Genomic DNA, 19169 nt, shown 5'->3' with positions numbered 1-19169 from the left:
GTGTGTGTGTGTGTGTGTGTGTGTGTGTGTGTGTGTGTGTGTGTGTGTGTGTGTGTGTGTGTGTGTGTGTGTGTGTGTGTGTGTGTGTGTGTGTGTTTGTTTGATGGTAGTGGGGGTGGTCTGACTTAGTGACATCACCATCAGGGAGGATCCAAATGACCAGGAAAGTCAATTAGAGTTACACTGAGTTTACCAGCTGGACTCTGTATAGCACAAGAGAGAGAGAGAGAGAGAGAGAGAGAGAGGGAAAAAGGGGAGGAGAGACAAAAAGAGAATGAGAGACAACGAAAGAGAGGAAGGGAAAGAGGCACATTTCGGAAGCTGGGGACCAGAGGGAATTTTTTGCCGGTTACAGAACAGTCTCCAGACTAATTTGTCTTGTGCAGGTCCATACAGTAGATAAATTGCGTGTATATTTGTCTCTCTGTGTCTGAGCAGAGGTGGAAGTGTCGGCGACAGAGAGAGGGAGTTGCCTGTTTGAAGAGGTCAGGCAGGCAGGGGAAAGCCGGTGGATATGTTTTAAGAGGCCGCTTATCTGAAACTGACAACAGGATGAGAGGGTGAGTGAGGGGGGAGAGCCCAGCAGTACAGGGGGAGAACCATGGAGAGTACACCGTCCTCATTCACAGCCCACTCACAGAGGACACACAGACACAGGCTAACCTGAGAGAGAGAGAAGCAGAGATAGAGGGGAAGAAAGAGAGGGAAAGAGTCTACTTTGTCCATTCTGTCCGACCGAGTGGGAGCGAGAGGCGAGGGTTCGTAACACTGGAGCTCAAGGATAAACCATGGACTCTGCACACCTCTTACCACGCCTGGACGTGAGTACTGCACACTCACTCACTCACACACACACACACACACACACCCATAAACACACACTCTCTCACACATACGCAAACACACACATATACTGTCCATGTCTGCCAAGCCAACTCTGCCTGACCACGGGAACTTCACTGCTCAAACCATTAGCCACTCTAGGGAGAACAAACACATGCTCACACGCCCGCAGAGGCTGGCATGCTGTGTTGCTCTAAATCAAACGCCTGGAAGCCGAAGGTCTGAGAACAATGTGACTGTTATGTTTTCAGAAGACATAACGTGTCCCCTCTGTAGGAGCGTAAAGGCATGAATTATTCCCCTGTGTTAACGGAGAATCCAGCTTTTCAGTGTTGTTTGTGTCTTTTCCACCTCGGGTCCTGTGTCGACTGGACGCGTGAAGTCTTTGAACTCTCTGATGTCACGTGTCGGACATGTCACGGTTTCCACCAAATGCTTCTGCAATGTTCGGCCCTCGGCGAGCCCCCTGTTCACCAAAACGTAGCCTCCTGCTGCCGGTCACTTAGCTCCCTGACTCTCAGATCGTCTGAACGTAGCTCGGAAGGAAACGTGTAGATCACGGCGAGGGGGGGGAAAAGTGTGAAAACGGAGGCGTGCAGTTGTGAATGTCCGAGCTGAAATTAGATGAAGACGTACAAGAGCCGAACGCCTTTCCGGGTGACTTACAGTTCAGGTTGAAATAGAATGGAGACAAAGTTGACTTGTTGATGCTCTGCACCTTATGTGCTACTTATAGACTCTTGTGAGAATGTACCTGGGAACGAAAGCCCTGGCAGTAGTGACTACTATACTGTACATTGTGTGTCTGTCTAATGTCTTTCCAAAGGACCAGGTAGCTCAAGTCCCAAATCAAATCAAATGTTATTTGTCACACGCTTCGCAAACAACAGGTGTAGGCCAATGGCAAAATGCTTACTGACGGGGCCCTTTTCTCACAAGGCAGAGTTAAAGATACATTTATATAAAAACATTAGAATAGAAATAGGGACAAGAGGAACGAAACACAGTGAATAACGGAGAACAATAACGAGTCAAAATAGCATGTACCGGAACCGAGTCGATGTGCAGGGCTACAAGGTAATTGAGGTTACTATGTACATACAGTATGTTACAGTAGGGGTAAAGTGACTAGGCAACAGGATAGATAATAGACAGTAGCAGCAGTGTATGTGGTGAGTGTGAAAATGTGTGTGTGTGAGAGTGTCAGCACGCATGTGTGTGTGGGCGTATGTAGTGTGTGTGTGTGTTGGGGTGTGAGTGTAAGTATGTGTGAGTGTGTGGGTCCAATGTGCCAACAGTCAGTGCACGAGAGTTAGGTTGTCCGGGTAGCCATTTGATTAGCTATTTAGCAGTCTTCTTTAGCAGTCTTCTTTAGCAGTCTTCTTTAGCAGTCTTCTTTAGCAGACTTCTTTAGCAGTCTTCTTTAGCAGTCTTCTTTAGCAGTCGTCTTTAGCAGTCTCATGGCTCAGGGGGGAGAAGTTGTTCAGGGTCCTGTTGGTTCCAGACTGGTACCACATGCCGTGTGGTAGCAGAGAGAACAGCCTATGGCTTGGGTGGCTGGAGTCTTTGACAATTTTTGGGGGCCTTCCTCTGATACCCCCTGGTAAAGAGGTGCTGGATGGCAGAGAGCTCGGCCCAAGTGATGTACTGGGCCGTACGCACCACCCTTTGAAGGGCCTTGCGGTCAGGTGCCTCGCAGTAGCAGATTCTGGTGATGTTGTGAGACAGTTGGTTGATTCCCCAGTAGCCGGAAAGTGTCTGGTCTACTCCACCTCTCCTTAGGGAGCCTCATCGTCTGCTGTCATCTTAACCCTGTCTGCATTCTCCTCCGTGTGTGTGTGTGTGTGTGTGTGTGTGTGTGTGTGTGTGTGTGTGTGTGTGTGTGCACGTGTGTGTGTAAGCATATTTTTGTTGTGATTGTACGTGTGCATGATGGATGCACAGCGCTATGCCTTAAAAAAACATTCAAATCCATTGGCTTTTGTCCATCACACGCATACACATTCACACACACAAAACACATCTGTTCCTCTTGGCATGTACGTGTTTGCACTCAGTCTGCGTGGTGCGTACGCGTAAAGGTTTGTTGAGGAAGGCGAGCGGCGGGCTGAAAGTCTGGGGCCGCCCGCGTCATTAGCCTATTAATCGCCCCAGCTGGAATAAATTATAATACACTCTAAAACCACCCAGCAGGCAACCAGGAATATTATTCTAATGATTTCATCTGTCACGCTTCGAGATAAAAAAAAAATGTTTTGTCCTCCTAGCTTCAGCCTCATACATGAAATCATAAAGCAGTGAATGCCGTGGTCATCAGAGAGCTGCGTCGTGTGTTAGCGATGTATAGAGAGGGGTGAGGAACATTCCAGATGCATTAGGTGTAGGTGTGTCGACTTTCAGGTGATTATGAGAATGGTCCACACAGGTGCTGGTTGAGCAAGTTAGAAAGAAGAAAAAAAACAACGTTCTTGCGATGTGTGTAACGTGAGCTTGTCCAAGTTGGTGTGGGTGAGTTGAAGATTTCCACGACATACAGTCATTATGACATAGGGCAGCCAGTGTGTGTGTGTGTGTGTGTGTGTGTGTGTGTGTGTGTGTGTGTGTGTGTGTGTGTGTGTGTGTGTGTGTGTGTGTGTGTGTGTGTGTTGTTAGAGAGCAAGAGAGAGGGAGAGGGAGGGAGAGGGAGAGAAGGAATCTGGGGAAAAGAAACACGGGAAGAACAACAGGAAACGAAAGTGGCGGGACCAGGCGTAACACGAAGACAGCGGCCGCGGATAAATCAGCCGGCTGCGGTGACACTGGGCCCTCTCGCCCCGGCAACACTCTGCAGCACTCTTCCGCAAAAACACCATTCATTTAGAGGGCTTAGGAAAAAGACCAACATAAGGGAGAGGGGGGAGAGAGAAATGAAGATAGGGAGAAAATGAAAAACAGAGGTTGGGAAAGAGAGGGACATGCAGATAAAGAAGAATGGAGAGACAGGGAACACAGGGGGAGGGGGGCAGTGGAAAGAGATATGGAAAAGGACAAGTGGTGATAGAGAGACTGAGTCAAAGAGAGAGAAGGGGAGCGTATATACAGAGTATATATCTGTATATCTTTGTATATATCTGTATATATCTGTCTATCTTCACTTCTCTCTCTTTAACTCGTCTCTCTATCACCCCTTGTCCTTGTCCATATGTCTTTCCTCTCCCCGCCAGAGGAGATATACAGAGAATAGAGGGGAAAGAAATGGAGAGGAACTAAGAGAGAATTGGGGGGGGGACAGATAAACAGAAAGGGGGGGATTGATGCAGCGACAAATGAAGGTGATAAAGAGGGACTGAGAAAACGAGAGACTAAAAGACAGAGCGTGAAGAGACATAGAGAGACGGAAAGAGAGACACTTCTGTTGGTCTGTTTTGATCTGTGGGTTCAGAGGGCCAGCGAGCAGACCTCCATGCCTGATTACACACACAAATCTCTCGTCGTCTTCGTGCGCATGGGGTCACTCTACCGTCTGCTCCGGGTCAGACATCATCTAATATGTCTGAGAGCACCCCCTCTCCCCACCTCACCCCTCACCTCCCCCGGAAGACTTGATTAGTCCCATTTCAGCGGAGAGAGAGGTGGAGGGAGGGAAAGCTAATGCAGGGATGTCACCAACCAGGATGAATGGAGAGGGGGGGGCGGCTTGACGGAGAGGATGGCAGATAATGAGGCCAAATGGAGTTTAGTGGCTTCTCTCTCAGTTTAATTTAGCTGGAGAAACACAGGGAGATGGGGGACGTACTCTAGATGGATGTATGGCAGGGTGTCTTCTGACTCCCCCCCACAACCACCACCTCAATCTAGTTTACGAGCCTTGGGACGCCACGGGAAAGGCTGTACAGTTGTGGCTCTCTAATCTCTAATCGTACTCTAATTGTCCTGTAGCGTTGCCTCAAGTGGAGAGGCATCGGGCGGAAGGACATTACTTTGGGTGGGGCTGCCTGAGTTAATGGCTAGTGAGCAGCGTCCCACGCTCACAGCTTATTTTCCCAGGGTATTACTGTGTCTGTTTTTGCTCACACACACACACACACACACTCACATGCACACTCACACACACATTCACTCACACACACGCATACACACACGCACACGCACACACACAAAGCCACACACAGCCTGTGAACTTCTTGTAAACCCTACTCTGACACTATAGCATGATTAGCTGTCATTAGGGCGTCGTTATGTGTTCGTTGTGCCATAAACGCCTCAGTTATCTAGCTGTGTCGGACTTAATCGATTCTCAGCTCAGTTCCGAGATGAGATAGGGAGAGTGCAGAAGTGCAGTATTAGAAAACACTTTGCTCGAGTCTGCAGGGAAAACTAGGACGTTGAGCTCTACGTCGTTTACATTCATCGAGACGTATCTTTTCTTCTTAGAATAATGACGACATCTGTCATTTCTTTCGTTGTAGGATGATGGTAAAGCAGACCAGTTGAGAGGAGAGAAGTCATGGCCCAGCCCAGGTCTCAGTCTCTACGTGAACCTCCAAACTTTGAATGCTTTGAACCAAATCTAGGGTCAGCTTACCCTCCCCCAATCCTAACGGCAAACTGACTCGCAAGTTAAGTTCCAACTTCATCCTACTTTGAACAATAGACAGGTCAGACACCGCACTCTGACCTCTAGTTCCTGACTCCAGAGGGCACAAGGCCATTAAGGCCTGTAGTTTGTAATTAGTCACTCATTGGGGTGGTAACCCGGCTGGATGGGGCGTTAACGCTATGACCTCCAGCACTGGGCCTTTATCCCCGCGCAGCAGACAGGCCAGTAAGCAACGATGGTCTCATTATTTGGTTGAAGCTCCTGTATAGGTAAGCTGTGGGAAGTAAATTAGAGCAATAGAGATACAAAGTACAGTAGCTCCACGAGTTATTATTCTCCAGTAAAGTCAACTGGCTTTAGCTCATTGGTGGTTTTTAGCAGGACTACTACTAAGGTTCTCCTACGCATGTACACACACACTGCACACACTGAATATATCCTCTGCTTAATCACTGTTATCCCCCTGTGCTTGAGTTTCCTAGGAGATGGGGCCTTGGCAACACATAGCAATACATGGACAATAAGGAAAACAAAGTGGTGCTGTTTTTACAGCCATGTGTATCCAGCAAACAACTTCACATGGACTCCAGCAGTACATTTCCTGATGTCGCACCAGACTTACTGCATGATAGCCCGACAAGCAGTGTGTGAATTACGTGAGGGTTGCTTTGGGGGGGTCTCTAATTGAACCATTCTCCTATTTGTTTAAACAGCACGTTTTGTACTGCTACAGTGGTAAATATGAAAATAAAAGATGATGCCAAATGAAACGAACACCCCCACCTCCCTGTCACGGTTTTAAGGCCAGTGAAAGTCGATTGGGGTTCGTTTTAAGGCCTCCTCTCTCTCTCTCTCTCTCTCTCTCTCTCTCTCTCTGTCCCTGTCTCTCTGCCTCGCTCTGTCTTGAACTTTTGCTAGCGAACTTGCAACATTGTATCAACTGGGTCCAACCCACGAGCAAACCTGCAACATGATCAACTTTGGTCCCAGCACGCTAGTGGATCTTACATAATAGTTTCACAGTTGATGAGCTCCGCACAGACAGAGCTGTATTTGCGTCTCGTATTTCAGCCTCTTCTCAGGTGTCCCGACTTGTCTTTCGGACCCCAAAAAAAAAGCTACATTTGTCACCAAGATGCATCAATTCATTCACAAGAGTGTAGTACTAATGACATATCCCGAATGTCATAAAACGTTCTCTCGAAGGATTTAAGCTATGAGTAGTGGTGTTTCAAAGCCCCACACTCCAATTTACTGAAAGACGTTAAACATATGGTATAGGAATTTCAATGAACAACGTGGGACTCTAAAGAGCACCACTGGAAGCGTCAAGAAGTGAACGACTTAAGCGTTCCGTTTCCTCTTCTCCCTGAAATAAACCCTAACTTCACTCCTCTCCTCACCCTCTCCTCCCCCACTCCTCCCCCTCTCTCCCTTCATGCAGATCCACCATGTTCCCTGCTAACCTCTTGGTCCTGATGGTCCTGCTGCTACCTCAAGCCTCGTCTGGTCGCCAGGGCGGAGCCACCGAGCCCGATGGTAGTGTGTCGTCGTTGTTATCGTCATCACCAACCCCCCTGGACCCTAGCCTGGCCCAGACCATCCAGAACTTGCTGCTGAGCCGCCTGGGCCTGCAGTCCCACCCCAACCCCCGGCCAGGTGCCCCCGTCCCACAGTACATAGTGGACCTCTATCGCTTCCACTCCCAGCAGTACCACCTAGTCCAGGATCCACACTTCAGCTACCCCAGCCAGCATGTCCAGGAGGCCAACACCGTGCGCAGCTTCCACCACACAGGTAACATTACACATGTGGTCTGGGCCCAATATCCCCAAAGCGTCTGAGATTAGTTTAGCCTTTAAGATCATAATGAATAAGATCATATGGACAGATCCTGGATCAGCACTCCTAATCTGAGGCTCTGTGTGGATAGTTTGCAACGCTGTTCTACCTTGTCCTGCCACTGATTGGGATCAGTTCCACAACACGTTTTTTAATGGACACTGTTCTACACATCCCATTTGTAGTTTCAGTCCGGGTTAGATGGCATTGATGGCGACAGGGCCGTGATACCCAGTCTGTTTCTGTTATGACTCCACCTTGGCAGTCAGTAGGCTCCAAAGTCAGACCCTCTATTTTCCATTTGATAACGTGGATGTTTCCATAACAGTCACAAGCTAACCAGCAACAAGTGGAGGCCCTATTCTGATGCTAGTGTGTGCAATGAAAAGCTTATCTAGCTGTTTATGGCACTGAATGTGTCTGACATTTAAAGTTAAGGGTTGACAGGTCAATTTACCTTGTATTCGACATTGTGAGATTAAAATGTTCGATATAGGAAATCCTACAGGAGAGACCTCCATGGAACTGCAGAGAACATCAGTTTTGTTTTACAAATTGAACCTTCTTCTCTGAACTATCTTAACCTCTCTCTCGCCCTCCCTCCCTCCCTCCTTCCTCTCTCTCTCAGAGTCTACCAGTCCCTCACTCCCTCTTGAAAAGAGGCAGACCACCGCGAGCAACAACAGGTTCCCCATCTCCTTCAACGTGTCGTCCATCCCCCAGGATGAGCGTGTGGTGTCTGCAGAGCTACGTTTCTTCCGGGGTGGTGGGGCCAGCCCGGGCCCTGGGGCCCACAGGGTCAGCCTGTTCCTCTCTGGAAGCCCTGGGGACTCTGAGTCTGAGCCCACTCTGCTGGAGTCACGGGTCCTCACACGGGCCCCCAACACCAAGCCAGCTGTCTCCTGGGAGGCATTCAGCCTCAGCACCGAACTCTTCCTGGGGACCCACGCTCAGACTGGGAGCCTGGCCTTCCTCCTGGAGGTGACCCCTCTGGGTAACACCACCCTCCTCACCCCCCCTGACCATGATGCTCTACCACCTTCCACTGGGGAGGAAGGACGAAGAGTGGGACACCTGAGGGTGCGCAGATCTCTGGGACAGGACGAACACAGCTGGGCACAAGAGAGACCCCTGCTGGTTACTTACAGCCATGACGGGCGTGGGGAGGCACTAGCCGCCCATGTCCGGAGAACCTCTGGCACTGCCCAGAGGATGAGGGGGAGGAAGGGGGCCAGAGAAAGGGGCAGGAGTAGCAGCAGCAACCGGGGAAGGGACAGAAACAAGGACAGGGAGAGGGACAGGGACCGGAGTGCCAGCCCTGGCTGGGGCGGTAGCTGGGACGAGGGTGGAAGAGTGAAGCGTAATGGTGGCCGCGCAGCAAAACTGAAGCGTCTGTCCCGCACCCGCTGCCGCCGCCACCCGCTCTACGTGGACTTCAAAGACGTGGGCTGGAACAAGTGGATTGTGGCGCCTAGCGGCTACGACGCCTTCTTCTGCCTGGGGGAGTGTCGCTTCCCGCTCGCCGATCACATGAACTCATCCAGCCACGCCATGGTGCAGACGCTGGTGAACTCGGTGAACGGAGCCGTGCCGCGGGCCTGCTGCGTGCCCACCGCCCTCAGCCCCATCGCCATGCTCTACCTGGACCCGCAGGACCGCGTGGTGCTCAAAAACTACCAGGACATGGTGGTGGAGGGCTGTGGATGCCGGTGACGGGAAACAAAAGAGAGGGAGGGAGGAGAGAGATGGAAGGAGAGATTGATGGCGTAAAGACAGAGGGCAAGGACAGAACCCAGCCCAGCAGGACCAAGTGAAACAAGAGGACCTGGATCTTGTGGCGGAGGGATGCAAATACTAGGACTAGCGGGGGACCGGAGAGATGGATGAGGCAGGAAGAGAAGAGACGGGAATGTAGAACCCAATCCAGCAGGAACAAGTGCTTTCTAAGAAGTGCATGGTGTCGGAGGGCCACAGCTGTCGGTAGTGGAAATAAAGAGGAGAAGAAAGAGAGAGGGAGAGAGATGGAAAGAGAGAGAGAGAGAGAGAGAGGAAAAACAGAGACTGAGGAGCCCCCTTAGGACACACAGTGCAGTGCTTCAGAAGTACCACAGAGTGAGAGTATGAAGAGAAGACAGAGGGAACGACGGAGAGGGAGAGAAATAATGAAGCAGTCTTCCACATCCCGGTAGGGGAAGAGGATGCTGCTGACAGGAGAAGAGGGGAACGACAGCCAGGAGTAGAGGAGAAGAGAATCCTCCCATTAGCCCCACCTCCTCTCCTTCAATAGCACTCCACTCGCTGACAGCCCTGTGCTTGTTCAGTGCTCCCTTGCCTTGCCAGCCCTCTACGTGTCTGTAACGTGTCTGTGTCTGTGTCTCTCCGTGCTTAGTGTGTCGCTCACCTCCTTCCAGCATCAATCTGTAAAGGAGACGCACTCAATCAGTGGAGTGGAAGGGGACTGGCAAGAGATGAAGATATCAGTATACTATCTGCAAGAGATGAAGATATCAGTATACTATCTGTATGGTTGGATATCAAGAGTGGCTTACAGAGAAAGCTGTCATGTGGCCCATATGAGGAGGATGATACATATAGCCTTTGCATCAGTTGACATCATCCTCAAACTAACTCGGCTAACTTGTCTGGGCCAACGGACAGCTACTGACCTCTCATCAAGAGAGACGTTGACGGACACTCCTCGCAGACTGAATAGATATGGATTTTTCGCAGACAGACATGAATCTTCCCGTCATGAGATATATATTTTTTAAACCACAACAATAATACAGAGGAATTATTATGCTATTGTTTGAATGTACTACTATCATTATTATTTAAAGATAACTTTTTGTTGTACATTTCCTTTGCAGAGATGAAAAAAATTCAGAAAACCGTTGTCATCAAAGTAATTCCATTAAATGGTAAATCTAACTTAACGAGTCACATTAGGTATTTAAATAGCAACCACATATGGTGTATTTAACCTTGAAAATATTTAAGATATCTGCTCTCTACAAAGCCACATGTACAGTACCGTAATACACCTAAAACCTGCGTCCCTTATAGTAGCTTTGGTACAGCAAGTTATGGTGGCTTTTGGTGTACTACACATACAAAAACACAGTGTTGTAATGACGCAGTCATAAGCTCAAGAAATGCCACATATCAAGGCTCTGTGTATTGTATTCTACTGAATCGTGTAACAAGAACACAATGTCATCGTCGAACACAGATGTCTTTGCTGGAGGTGTGCATGTTATTTTTTAAAGAACGGCTAATGTTAAAGCAGTTGATTTCCAGTGCCTTTTGGACGAGGGCTTTGCAGGTGTTCTCCTGTTATGAGTTGAGTATTTTGAGTATTTCCAGCATTTTGCTTTTCCCTCTATTTAAATGGAAGCATTTAAACAACAGTCTGTAAAATGTTTGACATTGTCTGAAAACGTGACGACACCTGTAATAAACAGACCAAGCAGCACCTCTGTCACATGATTGGGTTTTGAAAATCAACCACATTTCCTTGTTCCTCCTCTGCTAGTGTTCTGAGGACCTATTGCTCTGAGTCTATGCACAAAGACAAGGGAAGAGCAGAGGGGGACTGTGAAATCCTTTCATTGGTCAGAATCTCTTTCAATCACAAATTGCCTCTAGATAGACATTTGAGCCAAGGAAGGAAGCCAGTGGTCCCTTGATGAAACCAGAACAAACCAGATTTGGCTGTAGGCCTCGAGTACCTATATAGTCCCAATGACACACACAGGCCTGTGATAGAAGGGCATGAGGAGAAGGCTATTCATGGGGCAGATCCACATCCCTTACTGGCAAAACCACTGCACCACCTTGTCAATTCACACCCGGCCTGTGATGCAGCCCACATGTGTTTCTGATCGCCAGATGTTACGCAGAGAGCTACTGCGCCTCTGAGCTCGCAGCAGTCAGTGTGCTCGGCAACGGGTCATTCCTCACGTCGTGAATGTGGGGGTCAAACCAACTCAACAGCTTTCTCGATCCCGCATTCCTGTGTGTTGAAAGGAACTACCCCCCCCCCTTCCCCTCCTCCAGATGGATTGGCTCACTGCTTGTGAAGTATTGGGAGGTGAACAGTGTGAAACCCACAGCCGCTTTGCTCCATCCCGGGGAGGGGCGACCCTCCTCCTCTTCTGTCAGACGCTGGACGTGGTCCAGAGCTCACTGGCTGCAGCTGGAGCTGTCCAGATTCTTCTTACATATCGCCTCTCACCAGCTGTCAACAGCAGCACACTGCCAACGGGGCTCCTGTGTGTGCGCGTGCGTGCATCTGTCTGTCTGCATGCGTGCGAGAGAGCATTAATGTGTTTGTGTGTGTAGATGTGTGTTTAGGTAAGTAGTGAAAACCATCTCATGAAATACACACAGCATGAGTCAGCCATGCACTGGCAGGAGGATAACCTTTGCTCCACAGAGGGTCTGTATCCTCCCTAACCCCTCCTTTTGCCCTAACTCCCCTAACTCCCCTCTAAGCCACCCTTCCCCCCAACCCATCCCTCACACATCTTCTCACACCACCCAACCCATCCTTCACCCCCTGACCCAATCCTCATCCCACCCTCCCCTCTCCCCCCTCTCAGCCCATTCCCTTATCACCCGTCTCACCCCTAGCCAAGACTACTCACTCCCTCCCTTGCCCCCTGCCTCCACCTAACCCATCCCTCAACCCTTCCATTTTCTCTCACCCCCCGTAACCCCTCCCTCACCCCAAACCCTCCTCTCTCCCAGGTGCTGGATTATGACTGTGGTTCAGGGTATCAGGCGGATGGAACAGGACTGGGGAGTGGAGACAGGACATGGCCAGTTTATTTTGTCAGGTGTGTAGGCACTGTGAGCCTGGATAGCAATGGCCTTGACCCAGTCAACCCCGTGGAACACCTTCCCTCAGCCCTAAATCACACGCTACTGGGGGCTTCCAAACCCACCCGGCCCACAGAGACAGGGCCCCGTGGCCGCACCTCCAACCAGGTGCCTGGATGTATCTGCGATGGACCCCGGATAGACAAGGGAGTACACATTTCTCACATTACATAGCCCTCTTTCTGACATACAGAAGATAGCCGCATTCAGTGAAAAGTTTGCGAGAACCGCTTTACAGGAACCAAGCCGCGTTCAAGAGGCCCAGTGCAGTTCCAGCCACAAATGCCTGGAACGTTCAGATAGTACGGTTGTGATTATAACCTCGGTTATGGAACTCAAAGTCTGTGCTACGTGTAGATGGAAGTTTAATTGGAACATTCAGTAGTGTTAGAGCATTAGTAGAATGCTCATGTGATCCAGGGACTAGGGATAGGCCCAGAGGTGCCTCCATGTTGGAGTGTGGAGTTCATGGAAATTAACTCCGTCTCCATCAACATGCCAATCCAACCAGCCACACAGGCAGGGCCAAGGTAAGCCCAGAACAGAGCAGGCCCCATCCCTGGTATGCCCTACTAACTGACAGGCTTCTCCCCATTCACCCTGTAATATGGGAATAACTCCCACCACCGCCAGTTCACCTGTACAGCCCACCCACTGTCCATATCCGCCCAACCACACACACTTGCTCACACACTCCCACACACACACACACACAAAGCACACACAAATTACCATGTTGGAAATTGCGACGTGCCAACCTAGGCTGGCATTTAATCCGAGCGCATTTTGTCAGCAATGCACATTTTAAAGGCAGTGTTCCCACGTTCGCGGAAAGCACATGCACGGTAAACGTTGCATATGTCGGCTCAACCTGAAATAACCTTTAAATGGCTCATTATCCAAATCCACGATTGGATTGAATCCCGGCCCTAGACTTGCCACGTTTAGGACCACAAGGCCCAAAACATGGTTCAGCGTCAGAACCAGTGGACTGACTAGTCTGGCTACAGGATATGGTGACCTTATCAAGCAAAAAGCTCTGGGTGTAAGGGTTGTTGTCGTCGGTGGAAGAAGGAGAGGACCAAAGCGCAGCGTGGTTAGTGTTCATCTTTTTAATAAAACTGAACACTTCAAAAAATACAAAACAACAAAGTGACAACCAAAACAGTTCTATCTGGTGCAGACACACAAAGACTGAAAATAACCACCCACAAAACACCAAGGAAAACAGGCTCCCTAAATATGGTTCTCAATCAGGGACAACGATAGACAGCTGCCTCTGATTGAGAACCATATCAGGCCAAACACAGAAATAGAAAATATAGAAAAACTAACATAGACTGCCCACCCCAACTCACGCCCTGACCATACTAAATAAAGACAAAACAAAGGAATAAAGGTCAGAACGTGACACTGGGCTTGAGTTATATTTCGAATAGCCCAAAATATGCTTCAGACTAGATTAAAACTCTGTAGTGGGATAACATCAGGGATGTAGGTAAGAGCAGTACATGCTCCAAAATGATGTATGTGTTCCAGGTCTTTGAGGTCATTGTGATTTCAATAAAACTCACAACAGCAGTACAGTTTGGTCACAAACGTGCAATATATGTCTCAGCTTCAAAGGTTTCCATGTACTATATCAGACACGGTTTTCAATCGTGGATCCCCCCACGTGTACAATATATGATACATATTGTCATAAGATAAAACCTCCATAGCAGCTGTGGTCAAAGCCTCCCCAGTTAGCACATTTGGTTCCTTGGAAGTGGTGGGAACGTACGTTTTTGGTTTCCCATTGGTTCTGGGAACGAAGACATAAGTTTCCTGAATGGTAAAACTGAACGTTTTTTAAATGTTCTGAGAACGGACGTGAAAATGTCAGGTTGCTCTGAGGTTCTTAGAGCATTTTACTCTGTTTCCTCAAAAGTTTTCCTGGGAGGTTTTATTAACATTCTGAGAACGGAAATGATAGGTGATTAGAAGGTAATTAAATAACGTTCTGAGAACATGTTTCAGTAAGACTTTTAATAACACTGCTAGCTTAGGTTAACTGTTTTAAACTCCAAGCAGAGATAGGACACATGGAAATATTCATTTGCTTAGGCAATAATCATGCAAACACATGTATTTTTTATTGTGGCACAGCGACATTGAGATTCAAGCTTTCTGTTCTCTATCCATGGAATTAGTCCACTGCACCATCAGGATGGAGCTAGAATGCCATGTTGTTGTTTTTATACGTATACGAAGCTGTTCATTTTAGTCTATTCAAACAGAACACATTTCAAAGGAAACAAGCACTCTTAAAGATCAGGTTTGACCAATTAGTGGGCATGACCAATACACCTGAACTCACTTAGCAAGATAGAGGATTTTGTTCAAGCTGAGAACAGAATGTATACGTTTTTAAATAGGCCATGGTTACGGATACAGAGTTTTTGCCCACGCCCGCCCCCTCCCGCCCCTTGGGAAGCCTATTTCTGCGCATGTGTTATTTTCCTCACACATTTGTTTTTCTAACGTAGCTTGTGCTTACACTCCCCCTCCGCTCCACTATAAGCATTGTGATGCTTTGTCATTAGCGTTGTGTCATTGTGACCTTCTACCTGGTATACAGTGTTGTTTTGAGAGCAGAGGGGAAGAGCATCTTTATTTTCCCTTCTGTTCTGTACAATATTCTTCGATTATGTGTACAATAGCTTTGGTCCAGTTTTCCGCAAGTACTCATTATCATTTTTGCTAGTGGTTGTAATAAATGTAATAAATGATCCTGTAATTACACAAGTTGCTTTTATAGACATTTTTGAAAAACTGAGCTCAGCTCCTGTTTCCATTGATCATCCGTTTCTACAACTTGATTGGAGTCCACCTATGGTAAATTCAATTGATTGGACAAGATTTGGAAAGGTACACACCGGTCTATATAAGGTCCTATAGTTGACAGTGCACGTCAAACCAAAAACCAAGCAAAAACAGGATTGTGTCGAGGCACAGATCTGAGGAAGGGTACCAAAAAATTGTCTGCAGCATTTAAGGTCCCCAAGAACATAGTAGCCTCCGTCATTCTTAAATGGATGAGGTATGGAACCACCAAGACTCTTCCTAGAGCTGGCCGCCCAGCCAAACTGAGCAATCAGTGGAGAAGGGCCTTGGTCAAGGAAGTGACCGAGAACCCGATAGTTGCTCTGACAGAGCTCCTGAGTTCTTCTTTGGAGATGGGAGAGCCTTCCAGAACAACAACAATCTCTGTAGCATTCCACCAATCAGGCCTTTATGGTAGAGTGACCAGACGGAAGCCACTCCTCAGTAAATGGCACATGCCAGCCCGCTTGGAGTTGACCAAAAGGCACCTAAAGGACTCTCAGACCATGAGAAACAAGATTCTCTGGTCTGATGAAACCAAGATTGAACTCTTTGGCCTGAATGCCAAGCGTCACGTCTGAAGAAAACCAGGCACCATCCCTATGGTGAAGCATGGTGGTGGCAGCATCATGCTGTGGGGATGTTTTTCAGCACCAGGGACTGGGAGACTATTCAGGATCGAGGGAAAGATGAACGGAGCAAAGTACAGAGAGATCCTTGATGAAAACCTGCTCCAGAACGCTCAGGACCTCAGACTGGGGAGAAGGTTCACCTTCCAACAGGACAACAACCCTAAGCACTGTAGGAGAAAATTCATGACTATGGGTGATTTTCCAGTATCTGGACTGTTCTCCCAGAAGTAGTGAGCAGAATCAACACGGGGTTAATTAATAGACATGTGTAAGCAGAATAAAGGCTGAGGCCAGGTGAATGAACAGAGCTGGATCAACATAGAGTTAATCACTAGACATGTAAAAACAGAAGTAAACAGAAAATGTATGCCTGTGCTGTTGTAGGCCTGAGGGAAGTCATTGCCTGGTCCTGTGACTGGCTTTAGGGCATGTAGTTGTATTGTACAGTATATGTATGTCTGTGCCATTACAGGCTTGGGGAGAGCCATTGTGTAGTCCTATGAGTATCATTGGTCAGACACATTATGTGTGTGTCTTATTTTTTGTATCATTGCTATGGATACGCCACCAATAGAATCTGTAAACAAGCAAGAATTGAGACAGAAAGATAATGGTGGCGAGAGGCCAAGAGGTGTTAATCATCTACATAGAGGGGAGTGACCATGTGTGTTATCTGAAGGTGGAACCCCATAAGGCCTGAGGTCTGTGGCAAGATAATTGAGTTGTTCCATGGAATTGCTCGGCTTTGTTACTTTTTGTAATAAAGTCTGTTTGAATTCAGAAGCTCCGGTATCTGAGAAATATTTGATTCAATATTTCCACGACATCCACACAGCCAAGACATTGCAGGAGTGGCTTCAGGACAAGTCTCTGAATGTCCTTGAGTGGCCCAGCCAGAGCCAGAACTTGAACCCGATTGAACATCTCTGGAGAGACCTGAAAATAGCTGTGCAGCGACGCTCCCCATCCAACCTGACAGATCTTTGAGAGGACGAATGGGAGAAACTCCCCAAATACAGGTGTGCCAAGCTTGTAGCGTCATACCCAAGAAGTCTCGAGGCTGTAATCGCTGCCAAATGTCCTTCAACAAAGTACTGAGTAAAGGGTCAGAATACTTATGTAAATGTGATACTTCAGGGTTTTTAAAAAATTTGTTTGCAAAATGTTCATTTATTTTTTTGCTTTGTCATTATGGGGTATTGTGTGTAGATTGATGAGGGGAAAAAACGATATAATCAATTTTAGAACAAGGCTTAAACATAACAAAATGTAGAAAAAGTCAAGGATCTGAATACTTACAGAATGCAGTGTATTAATGAAGGCTACAACCCTCTCGATCTGTCTGTTGTAATGGATATTGCAGTTGCACAAGCAGGACGCAGTTCCTACACTTTGGACACATTTTGTGTGTCCAAAAAACACTACTTGACTGCCTGTCGACCTCCTGTGCAGCTTAGCCAATGTTTGCAATGATGAAAAAAATCGAATTGAATCGCAAATTAGACCAAGTGTCTGTATCTTGATGCGTTCCACCTCTGGGCAGCCAAACGTTCTAGGCAGCCGATATCACGACTCAGGATATGACACACATGTAGACACAGGAGACGGATGGTTCGGTTCTCAGAATATTTATTATAACAATGGGTCAGGCAAAAGGCCAGGTTGATCCAAGAGTCAAAGGTTTGTGATCCAAGAGTCAAAGGTTTGTGATCCAAGAGTCAAAAAGGTACAGAACGACAGGCAGGCTCAGGGTCAGGGCAGCCAGAAAGGTCGGAACCGGGAACACTAGAAAACAAGAACTATAGAAACGAGAAACACGCTGTTAAGACCTGACAAAACAAGACGAACTAGCAAAAAAAAAAAAAAAAAAAAAAAACAGAACACGCAAGTATAAACACACAGGGGATAACGGGGAAAAATAAGAGACACCTGGTGGAGGTTGAAGACCAGCACAAGACAGGTGAAACAGATCAGGGTGTGACAGCCCAGCCTGTATCAGGAAAAAAAGAGTCTGACAATGGGTTAGTTTTGCATCCCCCGGTGCCTTAGTTATGCGATATATACTGATATAATAGCGTGTAACTCAATAGCTAAAAAGAACATAAAATTGCTCGACTGCCTGTTTGTGTCGCGCTCATGTTTGCAATACTGACAACAACATTTGTATGGACATGCCGATAATGTATTTTGTGTAAAAAATGTCAACAGTTGCATGTAGCCTACATCCCTCTGGAAAAAAATAAAATTAAATTGGTTTTATGCTTACTGAGTTATTGAATGCAATAGTTTGAACAGTTTTGTGTACAATATAAAGTTTGTAGGCTACACTAGACACCAGACAAAGTCAATCTGGGAGAGAGGAGCAGCAGTAGAGCACTCAGCACAGTAGCTATGTAGGCAGAGAAGTGGGCACTCAGCTACGTAAATGTAACAATGACGCTGGGAGACGGGAAGCAAGTGCAGGTAGTGAGTTTAATAATAAACGTAACAGAGAACAATACAAGACACGAGTGTAGCGAAACAGACATGGAACAACATTAACACTGCCTAGGGAATTAGACCTTAGAGAGTGCCAGATATAGGGGAGGTAATGAGAGAGGAAATGGAGTCCAGGTGAGCCTAATCATGAGGAGCAGGTGCGCACAATGATGGTTGCCCGGCCAGCGATGTCCAATGCTGGAGGGGATGAGTGGGAGTAGACCTGACAGTAAAAATATTATTTTGCAGAAATATCCATATTTTTTTGCCTTTTTTGCCTTAAATAACATTTTTAGAACGTTCTTTGAACGTTACTGTTTTCCTGTGTTGATTATTGAACGTTTTCTTAATGTTCTGAGAACATGACTTTAAATAGAACCATGGGGGAACCTGTAGAAAACGTTATGCTGAATTATTGAAATTCCCACAGAAGAACGTTGTTTCCTAATGTTCTCAGAACTATTTGAGAACATTCCCAAGTTCAAACCAGCTGTAGAACATTCCTAAAACATTACCGAAATTGAAATGAAATGTAACCATGTTTGATCTTCAGGAAACGTTATGTTAAAGGAATGAAATACCAAGAAAATAACATTATTTTGTCAAGTTCCTTCAATGTGCTGAGATGGTTCCAAAGTCAAGTAACTATCCCTCACCATTCCCAGAAAATTGTAGAAAGATTGTATGCAAAATAACCATACGATAACCATGCTCTCACCAAGCTCTTAGAAACATATGGTTCTCAGAACGTCATGTGCTAACTGAATACAGTTTGCTGAGTTGATGGTTGGTCTGGAACACATAAAACAGATTGCCAGGGTTTTGGGTTTCGAAGATGGACCCATTCTGGAAGGAACAACAAAACCTGGATGAGTGAGAGGGTCGCAGAACGAGGCAGGGGCTGCGGCACGTCAAACCTTTAGGCTGACCGGAAGCCAGCCTGTAATAAAGCTGGGAAGGCTGACCCCAATCCCCATCCTGAAGCAGACCGGAGCACCGGGAGTGCTGGGGTGGGAGTCACAGGTGGTGTGATTGGTATGGGGGCT

General features: G+C 47.4%; 1 protein-coding gene across 2 annotated transcripts; it reads left to right on the top strand.

The window, feature by feature from the left end:
- Window positions 1-241: 241 nt before the first annotated feature.
- LOC112244718 (bone morphogenetic protein 4) lies at window positions 242-10739 on the top strand. Of its 2 annotated transcripts, XM_042295866.1 has the most exons (4): window positions 242-821; window positions 5292-5397; window positions 6867-7219; window positions 7893-10739. In XM_042295866.1, exons 2-4 carry the CDS (start codon window positions 5330-5332, stop codon window positions 8975-8977), a joined length of 1506 nt encoding a protein of 501 aa, XP_042151800.1. In that variant the 5' UTR covers window positions 242-821; window positions 5292-5329; the 3' UTR covers window positions 8978-10739. The 2 variants fall into 2 exon arrangements, with proteins under 2 accessions (XP_042151800.1, XP_024268242.1); XM_024412474.2 differs by lacking the exon at window positions 5292-5397 and having other exon boundaries at window positions 245-821.
- The last annotated feature ends 8430 nt before the right edge of the window (window positions 10740-19169 follow it).

The sequence above is a fragment of the Oncorhynchus tshawytscha genome, linkage group LG13 (assembly GCF_018296145.1).
Source record: "Oncorhynchus tshawytscha isolate Ot180627B linkage group LG13, Otsh_v2.0, whole genome shotgun sequence".
In the NCBI taxonomy this organism is placed as follows: Eukaryota; Metazoa; Chordata; class Actinopteri; order Salmoniformes; family Salmonidae; genus Oncorhynchus; species Oncorhynchus tshawytscha.
Note: the sequence above shows the minus strand (reverse complement) of the source record. Positions and strands in the feature narration are given on the sequence as shown.

Excerpts from the sequence above, each read along its gene's own strand:
- LOC112244718 (XM_042295866.1), top strand. The coding sequence starts at position 5,330 with ATGGCCCAGCCCAGGTCTCAGTCTCTACGTGAACCTCCAAACTTTGAA. Across the intron at positions 5,398-6,866 it reads TGCTTTGAACCAAATCTAGG|ATCCACCATGTTCCCTGCTA; the intron begins GTCAGCTTACCC and ends CCCTTCATGCAG. Across the intron at positions 7,220-7,892 it reads GCGCAGCTTCCACCACACAG|AGTCTACCAGTCCCTCACTC; the intron begins GTAACATTACAC and ends TCTCTCTCTCAG.